The following is a 22,799-nucleotide window of genomic DNA, read 5'->3' on the forward strand; positions in this document are numbered from 1 at the left end:
TGCTCATCTGGCTTTTTGGATGTCCTTATTTACGCCCCTTTCCAATAGTCCATGAGGCAGGCCCACAAATGTTGGCCATTGGTACCATCACAGGAGGCGAATGCTCAGGGATTTTTGGCATTGCCTAACCGACTAGCGATGGAACATAGGTGATAGTACTGTTGCACTTGCAAGTTTCTCTGTGTTATCACCCCTTCTTTATCCCTAACCCCCCCCCCCCAATGATTTAGGTTAAAACTGCAGCCGTTTTTGCACAGAAAAGGTTTAGGGTACGGATTAGGGTAACAGTGAACGAACAATTGCATTCTCTTCATGGAGTAACCTTTGGAGAATATTCCTGCCAATTTTCATTTCCATGCCCCTGACAACACATTTAAAACATTTTATAGTAGTTTTGTGTTTTTAAAACTTTTTAAAGCTTATAAACCACCATTGCACATTTGGCTGCTTAAGGGCCAATGATTAGGACAAAAAAGCATGATAACACACTGAATGCTAAATGCAATGCCATCCCCTATTTTTTTTTTTCAATTTCGATTTTGATTTATTTATTCAGTTTCTATACTGCCCTTCCAAAAATGGCTCAGGGCAGTTTACACAGAGAAATAACAAGTAAATAAGATGGACCCCTGTCCCCAAAGGGCTCACAATCTAAAAAGAAACACAAGATAGACATCAGCAACAGTCCCTGTGCTGGGGGTGGATAGGGCCAGTTACTCTCCCCCTGCTAAATAAAGAGAATCACTACATTAAAAGGTGCCTCTTTGCCAAGTTAGCAGGGGTCATAGAGATGTCAAAAATCACAATGAGCATTCATCCTCCCCAGCTTGCTCCAACCACCTCAGTTGGCTCTTGAACTAAAAAGAGAGTGATACTGTACAAGTTTTCTAACCCATTTCAGAAGAGTGTGGTGATGATAAAACCCCAAATAGTGAGAGAAGATTTGTATAAAACCACAGATTATAACCAAGATTATTATAAATGGTGGCTCACATTCTGCACAGTAAAACCCAGATGATTCAGTACCACCTGCATGGCTGTGTCACTGCCTAGTTGCAGAACAGGGCGGCTGCTCTATTGTGACTTAACATTCTGCAAACCTATTGCAGAGCGCAACACCCATCAGAAATAAGAGACACCATGTTGCGGAACTGCGCTTGTAGTTTTAAATGGCAGCAGTTCCCAGAAGCAACTGGTTGGCCACTGAGGGAAACAGAATGCTGGACTAGATGGGCCTTGGGCCTGATGCAGCAAGTCTCTTCTTATGGCCTAGGAATGGGGGGATTCACTGGTAGGCATGCTGAACTCTTAGTGAGCTGTTGACTCAGGGAATTATCTATCTAAAGAGTGCATTGTTAGAATGGTAAATTGTTAGCTGGTTAATGTTTAGCATTATTAGAATGGTAAATGGTAAATATTTAGCTTCCCCTAAGGAAGACATCCTGTTCTTGTATTAACAGTTTTTCCTTAGAAATGAAGATGTGCTTTGTCATGGGAACTGAGTGTTTGTGGCCTAGCTATTAACATGTATGGAGACTCATGATGGATGTTGCACTGCACCAAAGACTTTGTGTTCAGATCAAAGGATCAAAGGAGTATAGAAACGGGAGCAGCAGGCATGAATTCAGCAATCATTCGGCAAACTTGCTGACTCTGTGAGGCTATCCAGCCAAACAGAAGTCTTACCAGACATAACTTGTTTGCAATCCCCTCTGCATAGTAGGGAATTAGAGTAAGTTGAGATCTGCATTCAGCTCTGGAAGAGGATCTCCAAGACATGCCATCTCCTGCCTAGCTGCTGCCACACCATTCACAAGCTGCAAACCCTAGCAACGCCTACTTGCTGACATCATCTAGAATTGCAGAGTATCTCTGCAGCCTCTCCAAACTCCTTGATCATCATCCAACTGCCCTCTCCCCGCTTCTTTCTCCTGACAGCCCAGCCTGCCTGAACAGCAATTTCCTTATTTTATTTATTTATTTATTTGATTTCTATACTGCTCCTCCAAAAATGGTTCAGGGCTGTTTACACAGAGAAATAAATAAGATAAATAAAATGGATCCCTGTCCCCAAAGGGCTCACAATCCAAAAAGAAACATAAGATAGATACCAGCAACACTCTCTGGAAGTACTGTACTGGGGGGTACAGTAATTCCCTTGCCTTCTCCGTCTACCCTAAGCTTTCTTTGTGTCTCTGCCTCTTCCCTCCCCTCCCTTAGAGTGTTTATAATGTTACCGGTTGCTAGCTAATACTGATATCATATACATGCAACATATAAGATTGCCATCATGCATATACTAGGATTGGTTAGACATTGACTTGCCATATGCTGTTATTTTTAGTTCGATGAAGCTTTGGAATTGCATAAAAGCTGTAGAATTGGAATTTTGTCACCACTACACCAAATTTGATCTGTGATTCCCATATTAGAATCAGGTGGCAGGGCAGCCAAGTTCCTTTTCACTCTGGCATAGCTCTTGAGCATACACAGAATGCAAAATGACTTTGAGGCAACATGGGGGTGGCCTCCCTCAAAGTAGGCAAGGCTGGTGGCAGCCCAGTTCGGGGTTTGGGCCTCTGAGCATGTGTGGAGTCCATTTTACTGACCTCCGTGCATGCAGAGAGGTGTGGAGTCACACAAATGGCCTCCACAGAAATGGCCTCTGTGCATGTGCGGAGGTCACTGGTAAAGGGGAATCCTTACCCGATTCTCCTCTACCAGTAAAGCTCCAAGCCAGTTGAACTGGTTCCGGTTCCACGAGGGGCAAAACCAAAACGGGCTGGGTCGAATCTGGTCTGGATTTGAGCCGAACCGGCAAAACCAGTTTTGTGCACATTCTAGCTGTTACTCCTCTCCCAAGTGCCCCTTTTGGTTTAAAGTGAAATTTTACCCAAATATGCCTTACATGTGAACAATGCAGCCCGATGGATAAAGACACATGACTACTACCCTATTATATCCAGTCTGGCCCTGTGAGAAATGCTTTACTGATCTCCTAAAAGCAAAAAATACATGGACATTAAAGACAGTGGCAGTGAACTAATGTAACATGCAAGGCCCATATCTATGAATGAAAATATAATATCAGATTCAACACTAAAATATTATGCTTGAGACAAAGAATTCAAACCACTGGAAAAGGTTGCCATATTACTGCTTGTTGTCTGGCTGTCTTTTTCAACATCAGAATGCTTTTTACAGCCCAAGAGATTGTAGACATGCCTTTGACACTGCAAGGAGGCATAAAAATAGATCAAGGGATCAATGCAACAGTTTATTGCACCTGTACAGACTGCCAGCAAGTAGGCAAAATAGAGATTCTGCCATTGTTCCCGATCTGAAAGGTTATGCACCATTATTGTGACATTGGTTGGCCCAAAACAAAGAATAAACGAGCACAAGACAGCTGCAGACAATAGTACGGCACGTCTCCTCTTACCTGCCTTTGCAGCAACATTGGATGAAGAAAGTTTCCTTATAATGCCCACATAACAGGTGGTAGATATTATGAATGGGATAAAAAAGAAGAGAACAGATAATGTACACCAGTAAGAGCGAAACTTCTCAGTAACAGAGAGATCTAACACATCATGGCAGGTAGTAATGTTTAACCGATATAATCTCTTTGTTTGATCAGTCATTAGCAGAGGTATCACACCAGCTATGGCTGCAATCCAGATGGCCAAGCACACCGTATAGGCTCGCCTTACAGTGCGCCAGGACAAAGACTGCATCGGGTACACCACTGCCAGGAGACGATCAACGCTTATCACCATCATCAGCAGTATGGAGCAGTACATGTTGCTGTAGAAAGCAGCTGTGACAAAACGGCACATTTCTGGTCCAAATATCCAGTTGTGTCCAGAAAAACGGTAGACAATCTGAAAAGGCAATACGCTCACAAAGAGTACGTCAGCAGAAGCCAGGTTGAGCATGTACACCACAGCTGGCTTCTTAAGCTGTATTTTGGTCACGAAGATGAGAATTGCTATAATGTTTAGAGGGAGACTCAGTACAACCACAAAGGTGTGGACGGAAGGAACAAAACAGGTCAGCCATAAACTAGTCAAGTATCTTTCAATGTCTTCAGAGTGGTTAAGTTGGGTTATGTTTAAACTGGAATTGCCCGATTCATTTTCAATCATTTCGTCTATATAAAAAAATGATGAAAACTGAAACTCTAACGATGAATCTGAAAGGAAAAGCAATATACAAATCAAACATATAACATATCACTTGCATAAATGGTAACGTTACAAAACTTAATATCACTCTTTTCTTATGCATAAAAATTGCGATTTCTGAATTATAGATTTTCATATATTTATTTGGATTTTAAAATTTCCAGTGCTGAGAAAATTAACACCGTTTTTCTTCTCACTTTGCACTTCTATAGTACTAAGTCAGTTCTATTTGCTCAAAATGTAGCAACATTTAGATGCAGGCATAAGAGATATGCAGTGTAATTGAAAGTTAGTATTGTTGTTCTGCCTCCCAGCATAACACATTGTGCTTCTAATGCTCTGTCTTATGTTCCAAATCCTGTATGTAAAAGTTTATTTACTGACATTAGTCATTTCAGAAATAATAATATAACTTTGTGTTGAGTTTAGTAATCCATTTCATGTGAATGGTTCCTTCCATTTGAGCAACAAATGTCAATGAATTGGAAGTTTATTGAGACATCAAGAAGTAGTCCTAACCTGTGCAATCCTATACATACGTACACTAGAGTAAGGGAACAAAGGTTTTCCTCAAATAGACATACATGGGATGATGCTGTCAGTACCATAAATCAGGTGCAGCTATGCTGCTGCAGATCATTCTGCAGGCAGATATCATGGCAATCAAGGCTATGTCCAGAATATTATTTCCACATTTTGTTCTTCTCATAACTGTGTGTTGTTTTCCATATATTTATATGTTGCCTCCACCTAAAATCGCAGGTTCTTTTTCTTAATAAATGCAGCATTAGCACAGTTGCATCCATAGCCCATGTAAGGTAAAGTGTGCCATCAAGTCAATTTCGACTCTTGGCGCCCACAGAGCCCTGTGGTTGTCTCCTTGGTAGAATACAGGAGGGGTTTACCATTGCCTCCTCCCGTGCAATATGAGATGATGCCTTTCAGCATCTTCCTCCTATATTGCTGCTGCCTGATATAGTACCAGCAGGGATTCGGCATTTTGCTGTATGCAGTGATAGGAGGAGGGGAAAGGTCCTAAGACCAAGATCAGGAAGTAGCCAGGCTTCAAGGTCATGACTGTTGCAGGAATTAGCCAGAAACAGAGAATGAGTGACTTGTTCTGCCTAGCCTAACCCTAACCCTATGAATAGGGTTGCCATATTCTGGCTTTCCAAATCTGGGTGCCTAATGTGGATATTATGCAAATTGTCTTGGAAATAATTTTGCATATGCAAATTAACAGCTGCACTCTCCAGCTGATTTGTATTTGCTCTGGATATCTACCAAAAGTAGTTGGGGAAGATATCTTTGCCTGTCTATTTTTCCTTGACATATTAACAGCAGCTATAGAACAAAAAAATAAGCACAGCTTTTTAATTAAGGCTGTAATTCTGTACACATTTATTTGAAAGAAGATCTGGTTGAAACCAATGGCGCTTACTTCTAAGTAGGCATGCATTGAACATAAAGCCAAGAAAGTCCTTAAACATTACAATACACAGCCTGGTAGGCAGGTAGTGATTCACATCAAAACAAGCTATCCTCTCAACTGCTCAAAAGAGGTCCCCTGCTGATAACAAACAAGGCAACATTCCTCAGGGCATTACTGTACTTGTAAAAGTGAAACCCTTCCAGCTAACATCCTGTCCTCTTCCTCTCTTAATCCAGGTCCAACGGTTGAGTGGAGTTATGAAAAGTTAGTTATGAAAAGCTTTTACATCTGCACCCCCATGCAAAAACCAAAAACATCCCATATGCACTGAGACATAGATTTTCCTCATCCATGGGTCTCTCTCTCTCTCTCTCTGAACTTAGTTGTTCTTTTAAATTTAACATTTAGAAAAGGATGGAGAAAGTGAACCTCAACCAAAAAAAGGGTGTGTGATAAATAGGTCCCACAGTGGAACACCTTCCTTCCCACCTTGTGTTCAAACTACTGCTGGTGTTAAAGCATGGCCAAAACATGTAGGTTTGTACTCACTTTGCTTGTCTGCTCTTGCTGTGCTGAATAAAGTGTGAGGTACACTGAGCAGAGAAAGCAATATCTTCAGAGAGGGATCCATTTCTCCTGCAAAGAAGCACCTCGAGTTCTGGTTCCAGGTCTGAATGCAGGCTGCAGGGGTTTGCCTCCAAAGAAATCCCTTGTGCCCCACTGAACAGAAATTCACTGAGATCGGCTTGCACTCTCCATCTCCTCATCCAGTTTGGATTTGGGCCTCGGCAAGAGAAGATACATTACCAAAGAACCACCTAACCTACTAAGAGAAAGTGTAGCTTTAGAATGAGGCAGAGGTGGATCTATAAATTTCTCCTTTCTAGCTGCTTCCAAAAGCAACATATTAATACTCTCAGACAGTTCTGCTAATTTATATCACCTCACTCGAGTAACGAACCTCATCATTTTGAGTGAAAAACTATATGCGGTTTGTCAGTTCATGGATCTTTCTTAATGTTTGTCCTCAGAAGGCACCTTCTAAAAACAAAATATTTCTGAATAATGCATGTAATGGATAGAGAAGCATTTGCTGTGGCTTTCAGTTTCCAGAAAAAAGCAATTAAGCCTCATTAATGAATGGAACTTAGTATTTTTCATTTGTTCTGAGCATAAAGTGTGTTTTACTATTAATTTATTTTGCATCATAATAACCTTGCATGAAAAAGTAACTTGTACACACTCACCCAGAAAACTTCATGGCTGAGCAAGGAAATGATAAATGAAATTTATGGTGCAGCCACACTTTGGAATACTGTGTTCGGTTCTGGTCACCACATCTTAAGAAGGACATTGTAGAACTGGAGAAGGTGCAGAAGAGAGCAACCAAACTGATCAGGGGCCTGGAGCACCTTCCTTATAAAGCAAGGCGACAGCAAATGGGTTTTTTAGTTTGGAAAAGAGGTGACTACAGGGAGACATGATCGATGTATAAAATTATGCATGAAATAGAGAGAGTGGACAGAAAGAAATTTTCCTCCCTCTCTCACAACACTTGAACCATGAAACTGAAAGTCGGGAAATTTAGGACTGATGGAAGGAAGTACTTCACACAGCACATAATTAACTTATGGAACTCTCTGCCACAGGATGTGATGGCCACCAGCTTGGATGGCTTTAAAAGGGGGGTTAGACAAAGCCATGGAGGACAGGTCTATCAGTGGCTTCTACTCTGGTGGCTATAGGTCACCTCCAGCCTCAGAGGCAAGATGCAGCTAAGTACCAGTTGCAGGGGGGACAATGGCAGGAGAGGGGACAAGGCCTCACCCCCTGCCTGTGAACTTCTTTAAGGCGTCTGGTGGGCTAATGTGTGGAACAGAATGCTAGACTAGATGGGACCCGAGCCTGATCCAGCAGGGCTGTGCTTATGTTCTTAAGACCAGCGTGAGGACAAGCCCACTGCCTTAGCAACCTGGCCAGGCACATCACACTTTCCTCCGCAGCCATGCTTAGCACTAAACAGTACTCCGGACCAAGTACGAATCGGGACAGAAGGCTGTGCTCCGCCTGGAACTGCTTTGCCAGGGAAGGAGAAACGTTTACTCTGACAGGCTGCATGGCAGTGTAATCTTTGCTGCTGCAGCCTTTGTGAGTTGGTGCCACAAGAGATTTAACTCTTGACCTTTCAGAACCTGCCTTCCGGCCCTTCCCATTTTCTACTGGTGTTCCCAGAACTGCTTCCCTCCATGAACCCACTCACACAACACTTTGGTTCCTCCTAGACCCATCACCTCTCGTTTTAAAAGAAAATATTACTCAAGGTTTCTAACGGGTTTTCTCATCACGCAGTCTCTTGAGGTAGTGAGGAGAGGAGAGCTGGTCTTGTGGTAGCAAGCATGACTTGTCCCCATAGCTAAGCAGGGTCTGCCCTGGTTGCATCTGAATGGGAGACTTGATGTGTGAACACTGCAAGATATTCCCCTCAGGGGATGAAGCCGCTCTGGGAAGAGCAGAAGGTTCCAAGTTCCCTCCCTGGCAGCATCTCCAAGACAGGGCTGAGAGAGATTCCTGCCTGCAACCTTGGAGAAGCCGCTGCCAGTCTGTGAAGACAATACTGAGCTTGATGGACCAATGGTCTGACTCAGTATATGGCAGTTTCCTATGTTCCTATGTCCAAAACCTGCATCTGTGTTCTCAGCTGACATCCGTCAGGGACGCAAGACTTTTACTGCCCTGCGGATTTCTACTTTTTCTCATTTGCATCCCCAGTCAGAATTAAAGGAAGATCAAGGGGCCATATGATGCTCAGCCACATTTCCCAGTTTGCACACAAAAGTAACTAGCTTTTGATGGTGGTGGTGAGGTTGGGGTTCTTTCTGAAGGTCTGTCATCTGGACCATGACCTACTACCAATTCTTTCATTTAAGCATACTTGGCCAATAAAGTGTAGATGATACACCCTACCCCACCCCAGTGGGACCGGAGGAGCTGGTGCACTGGGCAGGAGCATGCCCAGCCATCCTCGGCTCCTTCCATTGAGCCTCCTCTCCCGGTTCCTTCCCCGCCACTTCCACTCTCAGAATAGGCTGGCTGCGTGTTGAGCTCATCCTGAAAGAGCTGCATATGCTCTGCCTTAGCGCTTGCTTAAAGGGCCACTGCACCAGCTTCTCCAAGCCACCGCAACACTGCGGGGGAAGGGAGAGGAGATTCCTGGCTGTGTTGCTGGGTCCCCTGCACACCAAGCAAGAGCCTGTGGGCGGAGGGAGCGGGGTCAGATATGGACCCAAGGGTCCGTTCTTAAAAGTGCCACTGTAACTGAGCAATTGATCCTAGGCCCTGCCTTCCAAGTAGTTGAGAACAAGACTTCTATGGTAATTGGAAGGGAAGAGAAATCATTGCACACCCAGGAAAGAAGATGTGCTTCCGTTATTAAGGTGTGGTAACTCACACACCCGCTAGTTTTTGGATAAACATAAATTACACCTCTATCGATTTATATCTTGCTTCCCTAGTCCAATGCATGAGTGCCTTTCAACCTTTATTCTGAATTTCATCAGAATTTCTTCTAAAAATATTTCCCCTTTTCATTTGAAAACTTCATTCTGCTGGACACTTCTATTCTAATACATTCTTCATGCAAAAAGCTATTTGCCAAAAAGCTGCTACAAAATAAGAGTGGTTCCTTTTGTCAATTAGCTTCTAATTTTTAGCTTGAAAGATGCAAAGCCCGTGGCTGACATCCAGACTAAGAACATAAGAACAGCCCTGCTGGATCGGGCCCAAGGCCCATCTAGTCCAGCATCCTGTTTCACACAGTGACCCACCAGATGCCCCTGGAAGCCTACAGCAGGGGTTGAGGGTATGCCCTCTCTCCTGCTGTTACTCCCCTGCAGCTGGTACTCAGAGTAGCTCAATCGTGCTACCCAGTATTTATTCTAGGGGACTACTTAATTTACTCAGGAGTAATTTAGTCTGTATATCAGCCATTGACTGATATCAGCCAACTCCATGATGTCATAGTCTGCCAGCAGCTCTCTACTATCACGAGGTTTCTTAGTTAATGGGATTCAGGACAAACACTAAAATATCTCCTGCTGACGTCCTCCAACAGACTCTTTGTCTCATGATTTCATGTACCACACATCTTATAGGATGTGTTTCGTTCTCAGTTGCGAAATCTCCCATGATCCCATCTTCCTGCCAAACATATGCCATATGGTGCTTCACAAACCTGCACATACATGGTTTATACTGGGTATAATGACAACATACCTCCTGTTTGCACTGCCATTTCTCTCATCTGCAGTGCTGGAACCATGTGTATGATCCCCAAAATTTGCTCTGTGCAGATGCGCCATTAAGTATCTACCTGAGATCTCCTGCTTGCTTGCTTGCATGATTGATTAAGTGCCATCAAGTCAGTGTCGACTCTTAGTAACTACATAGATAGATTCTCTCCAGGATGATCTGTCTTCAACTTGGCCTTTAAGGTCTCTCAGTGATGCTTTCATTGCTGTCATAATGAAGTCCATCCACCTTGCTGTCAGTCGTCCTCTTCTTCTCTTTCCTTCCACTTTCCCCTCCACAGTAATGGCTTCCATCTCAATAGCTGGCTTTCCTAGTCTAAAACTACTGTATTTCCTAAGATCCCCTTCATATTAATGAATTGTCAGAAAAAGATGTCAGCAGGATGACCTCATCTTTCATGTCATAAAGTCAATTTCTGACATGCTCACTGCATGTTGCGAGTAACCATTGTAGAGGGGTGTAGGGATGTGCACAGAACCAGGATCGGTGGTTCGAAGGTGTGGGTTTGTGTCAGACTTTAAGGGTGGGGGGTGCACTTACTCCTCCCTCCGCTTCCCTCCCACCAGTGCTCCATTATGCAAGGCTGTTAAAGGGCCTCCGAACAGGTTCATGCACATCCCTAGAGGGGAGATATTTATTTATTTAGACTAGGAAAGTCAGCTGTGCTGATGAAACATCTGCCAATCACAAAGTCCTGAAACTTGTTAACTCCATGTTTTCAGACACATTATAGTGGTCACTGCAAAATAAAAATGGCCAACCAGTATCATGGCTCCATTATGTAGATCTATAGTGTGGCTGCATTTGGAATACTGTGTACAAGTCTAGTTGATCCTTATCAAAAAGGATACCATAGATCTAGGAAAGGTGCAGGGAAGGAGAGGACAACCAAAATGATTAAAATCTTGGAGCATTTCCCCACAAGGAAAGGAGAAGAAAAGTATTTGGAGTTTCTTACTTTCAAAACAAACAAACAGAAACCAACAACAGGTCAGATAAGACATAACATAGGGGACCCATGATTGGATCACTCAACATTTTTTTCTCAACTTCAATGGCAGCTAATTTGTTTGGGGAAGCAGCATTGAGGTAGAGAGGATTAAATCTTTCCCCTGCATTATATTCCAATCATAAATTACACATCCATGTCCCTCATTCCAGCCCCCTCCAAGCTGCTTTTAGCCCTGCTAAAGTTAAAATACAAGTTCAATGAAACACTATGCTCTTACACCCTGTTACTCTTAACACTACAGAGCAGTGAGGAAAGTTAGAAAAGACCACATGTCCTCTTCCTCCTCTCCTAGCTATGGGCAAGTTCCCTCCAGACTGGCATGGAAGAGGGGCTTGAAAAGCAGGACTGACATCAAGCCACACCACTGTGTAGTGTCTACTATTTTGCTCTTGGAGATCATACATTCAAGATGAAGGCCGTCAACTGAACAATGCTCCATTTCAGATGTTTTCACTCAACTTGCTGAAGTCTTCAAGAGTCAACTCTTGTAAACTGGAAGACTTCATGTAGCAGACTAGAAAATCTTGCACTTTTTCAGGTAAAACTTTGCACAGATGTTTCTATACATATTTATGAATATACCAGAACATTCCCGATGTCATTGCCAAATCTGTTTAATTCGCTCTCTTTTTACATTGTCAATGCACTCATTTGTGTGTCAGACACACAAAGGAATGAAGTTCTTACATTACAACATTTTTGGGGACTGTTGGTTGCCACAATTACCGGAGAAAAGTTGATTGAAACCCAATTAGACCAGATTACTTAATAACAAAATTTCAGTGCATAAAATTGATCATGTCACTCACAGGTTCATAATAGAGAACATAATACAGGATCTGCTCTGCCTACATTTGGAGAGAGGGCTCTGTTCAGTGCTGCTGTTCTTGGAACTAGGCAATCTAATTCCAAGTCCTTGCCTGGGACAAGAGCCATTGGAGTGGATGTCAACTGCAGTGGCAAAGTCATTTGAGGATTATTAATCAATTATGTCTAGTACCATATTCATTATGTGCTCTGATTGTTGTCTCACTCATCCCCATAACAAATCTTGTATGTCATCACCAGAGATGTGCAAAATGGTTCACTGTCGGAACATTCCAACTACAAACCAGGCCATTTTGAGTGTTCCAAGCTCAAATGAAGGGCCTGTTCCGAGCCTGGAATGGAACAATCCTCTTCTGACTTGGAACACTCAAAATGTTCCATGTGCCATTTTGGACTTCAAAATGGCACTCTTCTGGCCTCTCCACAGATGCAGCAGCCATCTGTGTGGTCAGCACCACCATGCAAATGGCTGCCGTGCATGTGCAGTGGCCAAGAGTACCACTTTGGACTCCAAAATGGCACTCGGAACGCTCCAAGTTGGAATGGGGTTGTCCTGTTGGAACAACCAGCTAAACTTTCAGGAGAGCCAGCGTGGTGTAGTGGTTAGAGTGCTGGACTAGGACCGGGGAGACCCGAGTTCAAATCCCCATTCAGCCTTGATCCTAGCTGGGTGACTCTGGGTAAGTCACTTCTCTCTCAGCCTAACCTACTACACAGGGTTGTTGTGAAAGAGAAACTCAAGTATGTAGTACACCACTCTGGGCTCCTTGGAGGAAGAGCTGGATATAAACGTTAATAAAATAATAATAATAATAATAATAATAATAATAATAATAATAATAATAAGTAGTAGTAGTAGTAGTTCTGAGTAAACATGCCAGGGATCTAGCATTCTGTTCTGAGCTCAGAATTGAATACTAAATCTGTTTCATGCACTTCCCTAATCATCACTATCCACATTTTAGAGCAAGAGACTTGAAAATGAGCTCTCACAAAATTCAGCACTTACATGCAGGATTTGGAATGTAATTTGAGCACATCGGGATCAAGAATGTTGGAAAGCAGTATAATTAAAATAATAAATACATTAGTAAAATAAAACGATGATGATGATGATGGCTGGCATGATCCACAGCCCTCTGGTGACGAATGGAGGGCTGTGGATCTGCAAGACGCCTTCAGTGTTCCTGTGCTGAAGGCTTCTTTACGCAGCACACCGTATGTTCCTGATGGCTGTGTGACACTCAGCAACAGCAGACAGGGCTTTTGGAGGGAGGGGAGAGATGTGAACATCACTCCCCCTGCCCCTTCACACCTGGCCTACTGCATAAATAAGACTTTAGCACAGGGGCACTGAAGGTCTGCAGTCCCACAGCCCACGATCCATTGCCGGAGAGAGGTGGATCATGTTGGCTAAATAGATAGATAGATAGATAGATAGATAGATAGATAGATAGATAGATAGATAGAAATGTTTACCCAGACTAGACCCAATTCAGGTGCACAGGCATTTGAGCCCCAAGGCATTGCTTAACATAGGAAGCTGCCTCGTACTGGATCAGCCCCTTGGACCATCTAGCTCAGCCGTGTCTACGCTGACTTGCAGCGGCTCTCCTGGGACCTTCTGCATGCAAAGCAGATGCTCTGTACACACAAACAGTGGCCTCCATGGTTAATAGTCTTTGCGAGCCGGCCTGATGTCAGGGTTAGAGTCACGCTTGGACTTGGAAGACCCAGGTTCAAATCCCCACAGTCATGAGACTCACTGGGTGACCTGGGCCAATCACTTTCGCTGCCCTTCTACATAGTGCTGTGAATAAGTGGGAAACATTAGATGGTATTCTAGAAGTAGAAATAAATGGACATTGAAGATAGCTGCTGTGAACTAATGTAAAATGCAAAACCCATATATGTCAGTGAATATATAACGTCCTAGGCTGAAGAGGCAGTACTCAAACCACTAAAATGGTTGCCATGCTATGGCTTGTAGGCTGACCTGCAAATTTCAGGATCAGAATGCTTTTTACAGTGCAGGAGATTCAGGATCTGTCTTTTATACTTTGAGGAGGCATAATAATAGATTAACGGGTCAATGCAACTGTTCATGACACCAGTACTGTGTGTCACCATGTAGACAAGATAGAGCCACTCAAGACGATGATTACATGAAAGCACCAGCATGATGACATTGTTTGGACCAAAACAAAGAATAAAAGTGCACAGGACAGCTGCAGACAAGAGTATGGCACGTCTTCTGTTACCTGGTTTTGCAGCTACATTGGGTGAAGAAAGTGTCCTTATAATGCCCACATAACAGGTAGTAGAGATTATAAATGGGATAAAAAAGAAGATAACAGATAATGCAGAAAAATAATAGCGAAGATGCTTCATAGTAACAGTGACATCCAGCATATCAAGACATGTTGTAATGTTTAGATGAGGTATTCTCTTTGTTTGCTCAGTCATTAGAAGAGGTATCATACCAGCTATGGCTGCAATCCAGATGGCCAAGCACACCATATTGGCACGCCTTACAGTGCGCCAGGACAAAGACTGCATTGGGTATGCCACTCCCAGGAAACGATCAATGCTTATCGCCATCATCAGCAGTATGGAGCAGTACATGTTGCCAAAGAAGGTGGTTGTGACAAAACGGCACAGTCCAGGTCCAAATACCCAGTTGTGTCCAGAAAAATGGTAGGCAACCTTAAAAGGCAGTGTGATCGCAAAGAATAAATCAGCAGAAGCCAGGTTGAGCATGTATACCAGAGCTGGCTTCTTAGGGTGTATTTTGATCACAAAAATAAGGATTGCCATAACGTTTAGAGGGACACTCAATGCAATCACAAAGGTCTCGAGTGAGGGAATAACACGTGTCAGCAATAGGCTTGTCAAGTGTTTTTCATTGTCTTGGGGGGCAAGGTGGTTTATGAGTTGATTGGAGATACCTGATTGATTTTCAATCTTTGCTTCCATAGAAGTGATTACAAAGGTAATACCCATTCTGTAGTTATCTAGGGATGAATCTGAAAGACGAAGCAATATATCAATCAAACAAATGAATACCTCTATACATAATTGTTACAAAACTGGATACAATTAATTTTCTTAAGAGTCCTTGGGCAAACATCAGAGGCAATTTGTGCCTTTCAAGTCCATCTAAGTGCTCTCTATGTTATTTCAGGCCTGGAATGATACCTTTTAGGGCTAACTCCTAAAGACACAGGGTTGTATCCAAAGTTAGTCATGTCTAAGATGAAATCAATGGGAATAAGTTAGTCATGACAGACTTATTGAGTTCAATGGTGCTTATTCAGGACTAACTTTCTTCGGATGTAATCTATTTACATACACATACTCAAAACCAACTGAGATGCAAACCTTCTTTGTACATGAGATATTTTCTCATATCTCCTTGATCTTTTAGTTTGGTTCTTTTTCTACAGTCTAGGAGAGAGTAGTAGAAAGTGAAATTTAACCAAAAAGAAGACCATAATAAATTACCCCTTGTATTAAAGTGACTCATGTTAAAATACTGATGAACTACAGTGGCATGTACTCACTGTTTCCTCCTGTTGTGCTGAATAAGGTGCAAGGTATATAGAGCAGAGAAAACAATATCTTCAGAGAGGGGTCCATTTATCCTCCAGAGAAGCACCCCAACTTCTGGTTCCACGTCTGGAAGACAGGCTGCAGAGATTTGCTTGGGGGGGAAACTCCCTCTGTCCCACTGAACAAGGATTCACTGAGGTCTAATTCCACCCTTCATCTCCTCATTCTAGTAGGCCATGAATGTTAGCTTAAAGCAACTGGAGATCCAAAGATAACCACACTATCAAGAATCACTCCAAACGACAGACAATAGTAAAGGCAGAGGTAGAGATGAGTTTCTAATATCGCCTTCTGGCTGCTCCCTCCCAGGAGCATCATATGAACACTCTCAGACAGATCTGCTAATTTAATTTTCCTTTACAAGGACAATGAGTAGCATCCTCATAATATATGACAATGTCTATGCGCTTTGTTGGCTTTTCTGATGTTTCTCCTGAAAAGGGCACTCTCCAAAAACAAATACTTCTGAAAAACCATGGATACAAAAACATCGGTTGTGGTTTTGAACATATCAGAATCCATAAAAAACAATTAAGCCTTGATAATGAACATAAAATGTTTTTCCCCCCAGTGCACAGAGTGCTTGACTACTAACCTCATTCCTTAAGCCAATAACCCTGAGGGGAAGTGACTCATCATTTCAGGGCTGAGCTAGTCTCTGAAACTGAATCTCCCAAATACAAGCCCCTGCCTCACTCTGTGGCTCAACAGTAATACTATTAAAACATTGCTAAGACCAAATCCATTGTAAGAATGAACCAAAAGCCAGAGACTGAGGCTTTGTGAAATTTTGCATAGCTAAAAAACCACAAATTTTAACTTTGGAGGCATAATTCACTCTAGCAGGGTAGAACAGGGGGAGGCAAAAATGTGTTTTCTTTAACGAGGGCATATCTATTTGACAACCTTTAGTCAGTTCAACCATCATAGCTCCTTTCTTTTTCTCTTTCTTTCTTTCTTTATTATATTTATAAACCGCCCCACCCAGAGGCTCTGGGCAGTGCACAACTAGTTTAAACAACATAAAAACAAACATCACTTAAAACACACTACTTAAAACAATATAAAACAATTTTAACACAATTGAAAAAAAATTAAAAATACTTTAAAACAATTTAAAAACCTTGGAAGGCCAAGCAAAACAAGTAAGTCTTTAGGGCTCTCTTAAAGACCAACAGAGAGGCTAAACTGCAGATATCTGCCAGGAGGGCATTCTATAGGAAAGGAGCAGCTACAGAAAAGGCCCGGTTCCGAGTCGCCACCAGATGTACTGGTGGTAACTGGAGAAGGACCACTCCGGATGACCTCGACGTGCAATGGAGATCATACAGAAGAAGGCACTCTCTAAGGTAGCCTGGACCCAAGCTGTTCAGGGCTTTAAAGGTAATCACCAGCACTTTGTATTTTGCCCAGAAACAGTTGCAGCTGGTGCAACTGTTTTAAAACAGGCATAATAAGGTCTCTGGTTTATTTATTTATTTAACATATTTTTATACCGCCCAAAACTTACGTCTCTGGGCAGTTTACAGCAAGATAAAAACAAAGGTAAAACAGTTAAAAACAAAAACAAGAAATTTAAAACACAACAATTTAATTTAAAAAACAAACAAAACCAATATTCTAAAAACAACATTAAAACAATAAACAATATCAGTTAAAAGCCTAGGTGAACAGATGTGTCTTTAAAGACTTTTAAAAAATTGTCAGAGATGGGGAGGCTCTTATTTCACATAAACCTTCAAATGGGCTCTATGCTGTGTCCTGTCAATTTCAAGCTGAGTTCTCTTCCACTTGTGCTCCAGTCACCTTCCTTGCGGCTTCAGACCCTGCAACTGCTCTGTATACCAAGGGGCCACTTTGATTGCTTAGGAGCGATCATGTCTACTGCCCTGGCGAGTTCTCTATTCCAGACATTGACAGAATCGTTGGCAGGACCAACATCAAAACCCTCCAAGGCTTTTTGGAGTCCTACTGGGTCCAGCAGCCGTCTTGGGCGGACCATCTTAATAGGTATTCCACCCCTGCAGGGCTGGGTTGTGGCTGTGAAACCAACCTTAACCAGGTAGTGGTCCGTCCATAACAATGGGGAAACCACAGGATCCCCCTCCCATGGAATACCCCCCTGATCCGAACAAAAGACCAAATCAAGTGTGTGGCCGGCAACATGAGTTGGTCCTGAGACTAGTTGGGATAGGCCCATAGTTGTCATGGCTGCTATGAACTCCTGAGCTGCACCAGACAAGTCAGCCTCACAATGGATATTGATGTCCCCCAGCACTAAAAGTCTGGGTGACTCCAATGCCAACTCCGAGACCAGCTCTGTCAGCTCAGTTAGGGAGTCAGTTGGGTAGAGGGGTGGACAGTATACCAACAGAATCCCCAATCTATCCCTAGTTGCCAGCCTCAGGAATACACACTCGATATAAGTCAACTGTTGCACAGGGACCCTGGTAAACAGTATTCTTATCAACCACAGCCACTCCACACACCCCCCCCCTCACTTCCCCTAGCCTGCTACACCACAGAGTAGCCTGGTGGGAGAAGCTGGGCCCAAACTGGGCCACTAGCCTCCCCCATCCAGGTCAAATCATGGATGATTTGGGTCTTATTCTGAACCGACCTGGCATTGTAGAGGAGCAAGGCCAGGTTCTGTGAGTAGTTGGAACTGCTCCCCAAGACCAGAGGCCTGACAGGGCAGCCGGAAGTGGGAAGAGTTAATAAATTACTGGTTTCCTTTCCCCTGTAACGGCCAGCTGTTCTGCCAATGCCAATTCTTCTATTCCCCACCACTACAGTAATAGCTGCCCCACAGCTGCCGTACCCTCACTCCCATCACCCTGCCTAAGAGAACCCAAACACATTATAACCAAAGGCCTGGCACAACCCAATAAAAGGAGGACTAACAAACTTTAACCCAGACCTCCAACCCCACCTTAATAGAATTCCCCCCCCCAACTCAGCCCCACACTGAAGGCCTGGCACCAAATTCCAATTTATGCTCCCAAGGGCTCCAGAAATCCGCCCTCTCACGAGAGATCCCTGGTCCTCGGGGGCAGATGGAATCAGTCAAGCACTCAGGAAGAAGGCACAGGAGAGCAATCAGCCTGCAAACAGGCTTCTCTTCTTCAGGGGTCTGGGCCGCAAACACAAACCACCTCAGCCAGATCCGGGATGTGCAGACACCTCATAAAGCTATTATTTTGACAATAACAGCTTTATGAGGCCGGCAAGGGAATTTCTGTAAAGCACAAAAACTTGTTTTTAAAAAGAAATTTAGTGGCTCTTAAGCTAGTCATGACTAACTTGTCTCATTTATTTCAATGGTGCAGTTATGCTGACTAGCCTAGATGCTACCTATTATCTATGTACTTTTCAGCTTATGTAGATTTTTGTTTTAAAATCTTATCTAACTGTTTTGGGATTTTTCAAATGAAAAATGGAATATAAATTCAATTATAAAATAAAAATTATCTATCCGACTGGTGAGATAGCTTAAAGAGCTGTGATAGTTACTTGCCAAATATCACAATGACTTTATCCACTGGACTGTATATCCCTTGCCACCATATCCAGACTTATTTATTTATTGCCTTTATCTACTGCCCTCTATAAAATCTCTGGGTGGTATGTTCCTCAGGACTTTCCAGATACATCCTTGCCAGTAAACTGGCAAATACATGGGTTCCACAGCGGTATCCCTCTATTGCTGCTGTTGTCTCCCTTATATTCCTTCACTGTACTCTCACCTTGGAATAATTTGCTAAGCAGCTGAAATGAAGCTATGGTGACCTCTTGTGGCTATAAAGCATAACTGTAGCCAAATGCAGTTGCCTCACATAAGCAGAATCCATAAGTTCAGCGATGATCTTCCCTAATATTGCTTTTCTTTAGGTGTATGGAAATACTTGACTAACAATCAGAAGGTTGCCAGTTCAAATCCCCACTGGTACTATATTGGGCAGCAGCGTTATAGGAAGATGCTGAAAGGCATCATCTCATACTGTGCAGGAGGAGGCAATGATAAACCCCTCCTGTATTCTGCAAAAAGAAAACCACAGGGCTCTGTGGGTGCCAGGAGTCAAAATTGACAGCACACTTTACCTTTAGCACAAAAAAGACTAGCCTGACCTTTATGTCAGATTCCAGCTTGGCTGTTCCAACATTGTGAAGTTTGACGTCTTCAGCAATTTCTTGATTTCATTGTAGAGAAGAAGAAAAAACTAGGACAGGATTCTAGGACTAGGATGAAAAACATACACATTACTGCTTGTAGGTAGAAACGGGGTATTTTTGAAGAGAATGGGGGGGCAGGTACCCCAGTGGAGTTCCTGTTGGGTCTAGGGCATTTGATTGTGGAGCTCTGGTAGAAGTTGTGTGCAGACTGCCTTGAGCAACACCACATTCAGTAGAGCCCTGGCAATACTTTGTGATATGCTTGCATGATGCATGTTGAGTAGAGTTTGCAGCTGGATTGGTGGGATTGTGATTGCTGCAGTGGGCACAGTCCAACTAATTTGTGTATCACAGCCTATTGTGCGGTGCAGGCATATATAATAGATGAGATGCAGAGGAGTTTTGTATGGGATATGAGATGGGATAGCACTGTAGATGAGCTATTTGTGCACATTTTTGAGCCTCCTCTGATGATCCTATAATCAAATGATTATGAAATGAGCCAGCGTGGTGTAGTGGTTAGAGTGCTGGACTAGGACCGGGGAGACCCGAGTTCAAATCCCCATTCAGCCATGAAACTAGCTGGGTGACTCTGGGCCAGTCATTTCTCTCTCAGCCTAGCCTACTTCACAGGGTTGTTAAAGAGAAACTCAAGTATCTAGTACACCGCTTTGGGCTCCTTGGAGGAAGAGCAGGATATAAATGTAATCATCATCATCATCATCATCATGATCAATGCATGGTATTGTTGGGGTTGGTAGAGGTGTAAGGTTCTTGACCTAGGTTTGACTCCTGTGCATCTGTAGAAACCTAGGTTTCCTCTTCTTCACTTGGATTGTGTAAGAAGAAAATCAGACAAATCTCTTTTCTCGTAAAATGCACATTATAATTTGCTCCTCATTTCTGCCTTATTTCAGATGCAAAAAATATTGCAAGCACCCATTTGAGTCCATTTTCAACTAGATCCATGCCTTGATTGTTGTGCAATAAAGCAGTCAACTAATAGCAGAACTGGTATCAGTTATTCCAAACCGTCTCCCCCCCCCCACCTTCTTGAGATTTCTACAGAGAACAATGCAAGCGGTGGATGAACAGGCACTCAGTGGTAGGAGGAAATTGGCTTCTCTGCTTGGATCAAGCAGCAGTGCCCTGCAAAGACTGAAGCAGTGCAAGACACACTTTTACTGAATCCTGTGCATTCTTAATGAAGCCAGAGTTCATGGCGTAGCAAAAGGATGAATCTTTGAGACTAAAGAGTCTCAAAGCACACCAGAATACAAGCAAGTTCTATATATTACAGGAGTTGCACTGGCTGCCAATAAGTTTCTGGGCAAAATACAAAGTGCTGGTTATAACCTATAAAGGCCTAAACAGCTTAGGCCCACGGTACTTAAGAGAGCGTCTTCTTCTGCATGATCCCCATCATCTACTGTGTATATCAGAGGAGGCTTGTCTGTGGCTACCTTCATGTCGTCTGGTGGCCACCCAGGGACGGGTCTTCTCCGTTGTTGCCCCGAGACTTTGGAATGCGCTTCCCGTGGGAATAAGAGTCTCCCCATCTCTAGCAGCTTTAAAAAAGTGTCTAAAGACTTCTCTTTTTACCCGGGCCTTTTAGCTTTTTAACTTTGTAAATTTTGGATTATTTATTGATTTGTTTTAAGCTGTTTTTAATATTTAATTGATTTTAATGTTTTATTTTTATTTGTTGTGAACCACCCTGAGACCTTGGGTTAGGGTGGTATAAAAATGCACTAATAAATAAATAAATAAATATATCATTTATACAGATTCTGCACAATATTGTTCTGTGTTTTCTCTGAATAACCACCACCACACCCATACCAAATCTGGTCCCTTTGTCCACCATGAAACCTAAAGTTTCCCCACCTTTGGAACTTTGTGGAGAGCAAAAGTCTATATATTGATTTAGTTTTGATTTTAATAGATTTTAATTGTCTTTATTTGTTGTAAACTGCCCTGAGCCATTTTTGGAGGGGCAGTATTTAAATCAAATAAATCAATGGCTCGGCTGTCAAAATGTTAGTTGCTTGCTCTCTGGTTCAGAACTTCGACCTGTCATGGAAGCTTGGCCGACAATGCTGCCTTCTACTGCTCCAGAGCCTGTTCGACCGAATACCAACTGTGAACTCAAAGCCTTTACCCTGAGCTAAATCACTGGGCTGCTGAGCCCCAAGTTGGAACCATGGGATCCAGAATTGCTGAGCTGAAATCATAATTCTCGAGAGTTCCTTGCATGGCACTGTGGTGGGGAGACAACACTGGACTCCCCTGGACACTCTTGGAACCCAGGACCTTTGAGTCGCTCTCTGAGCAGGCCTGCCACAGGACCCTCCCCATGCCAGACTGCCTGAGAGCCTCTAGACTCCTGAACAAAACAGTAGAACCTTTGAGACTGGGCTATTCCCTACATAGGTTTGCTGAGGGCTAATTCTTGCACCGGACTGTCTGGGAACCCTACTGCTCGCCTTTGCTAGCTGTGGCCATGTGGTGTGCCACAGACCTTGAACTGGTGCAATGCCAGCATCTTGCTGCTTCTCCTTGCTTTGACAACAGTTTAGTGGGAGACCTAAAATCTTCCTCTGGCGGGAAGTCATCGCTTTGGCACTGCACACAGAACAGCACATATGGACAGATATTAAACTAGACTTGTTCTCTCCCCCTTTCTCGTTCTCCCCCTTCTGTCCACTTTCCAATCTCTACCAGCTGCTAGGCTATTACAGCTGTAACCCTCTCCCTCCCTCCCTCCCTTTCTTATCTAGTCCCCTTAAGCTATCTTTACTCCCCACGTAACTGTGACAGTATCAAGGTTGCCTAATACCACTGTTTACTTTGTGCCTCTGCTTTATCAATAAACTTAATGTATTTGTTTCAAAAGCCTCATCTCAGAGTCTGTTGATCCTCTGAGGTAGCCTCAAGCTGACATTTGTCTGTATCCGGCCTGTGGTCTGCTTGCTATTCACACTTGAAAATTCAGATCTGAGCTGAATTCCCCCAAGTTGACCCCAAAGCATAGATACATGCATGCAGAGTGTACATATGTGTGAGCAAGTAACAGAGTCTCAAAGTATGCAACTGAGCAACTTTTATGAAAGATTACATGAAAGCTTGATCTGAGAGGGTAACAAACAAGTTACCCCATTGAGGCACAAAACACAAGAGCACTGATGGTAGCATATGGATAATGTAAGACTTTTAGCAAATACACAAAAAGTAAAACTCTCTTAGC

The 22,799-nt window shown here is 43.1% G+C and overlaps 2 protein-coding genes across 9 annotated transcripts in view; both read right to left on the bottom strand.

Annotated features, from left to right (window-relative positions):
* Positions 1-222: 222 nt before the first annotated feature.
* On the bottom strand, positions 223-11,275 carry LOC128341866 (proteinase-activated receptor 1-like). Of its 7 annotated transcripts, XM_053288482.1 has the most exons (4): positions 9,892-9,974; positions 6,867-6,980; positions 6,169-6,445; positions 223-4,195 (listed from the first exon to the last, which is right to left on the bottom strand). In XM_053288482.1, the coding sequence occupies exons 3-4, from the start codon at positions 6,248-6,250 to the stop codon at positions 3,108-3,110; spliced, it is 1,170 nt and encodes a 389-aa protein (XP_053144457.1). In that variant the 5' UTR covers positions 6,251-6,445; positions 6,867-6,980; positions 9,892-9,974; the 3' UTR covers positions 223-3,107. The 7 variants fall into 7 exon arrangements, with proteins under 7 accessions (XP_053144457.1, XP_053144458.1, XP_053144454.1 ...); XM_053288483.1 differs by lacking the exons at positions 6,867-6,980; positions 9,892-9,974 and adding an exon at positions 9,989-11,275; XM_053288479.1 differs by having other exon boundaries at positions 6,169-6,980.
* Positions 11,276-11,535: 260 nt separating this feature from the next.
* Positions 11,536-22,799, bottom strand: part of LOC128345899 (proteinase-activated receptor 1-like) — a 28,753-nt gene continuing 17,489 nt past the window's right edge. The window contains exons 1-2 of one of the 2 annotated variants that reach the window (XM_053298534.1): positions 15,331-18,306; positions 11,536-14,793 (exon numbers count right to left, since the gene is read on the bottom strand). In XM_053298534.1, the coding sequence (XP_053154509.1) occupies positions 13,745-14,793; positions 15,331-15,406 (1,125 nt within the window). In that variant the 5' untranslated portion in view covers positions 15,407-18,306 and the 3' untranslated portion in view covers positions 11,536-13,744. Of the gene's footprint in view, positions 14,794-15,330; positions 18,307-22,799 lie in introns of those variants that run through there. The other variant, XM_053298533.1, reaches the window with a different exon arrangement.

Source organism: Hemicordylus capensis, chromosome 2 (assembly GCF_027244095.1).
Source record: "Hemicordylus capensis ecotype Gifberg chromosome 2, rHemCap1.1.pri, whole genome shotgun sequence".
Taxonomy (NCBI): domain Eukaryota; kingdom Metazoa; phylum Chordata; class Lepidosauria; order Squamata; family Cordylidae; genus Hemicordylus; species Hemicordylus capensis.

Excerpts from the sequence above, each read along its gene's own strand:
- LOC128341866 (XM_053288483.1), bottom strand. The coding sequence starts at position 6,250 with ATGGATCCCTCTCTGAAGATATTGCTTTCTCTGCTCAGTGTACCTCAC. Across the intron at positions 4,196-6,168 it reads AGCAAGAGCAGACAAGCAAA|ATTCATCGTTAGAGTTTCAG; the intron begins GTGAGTACAAAC and ends TTTTCCTTTCAG.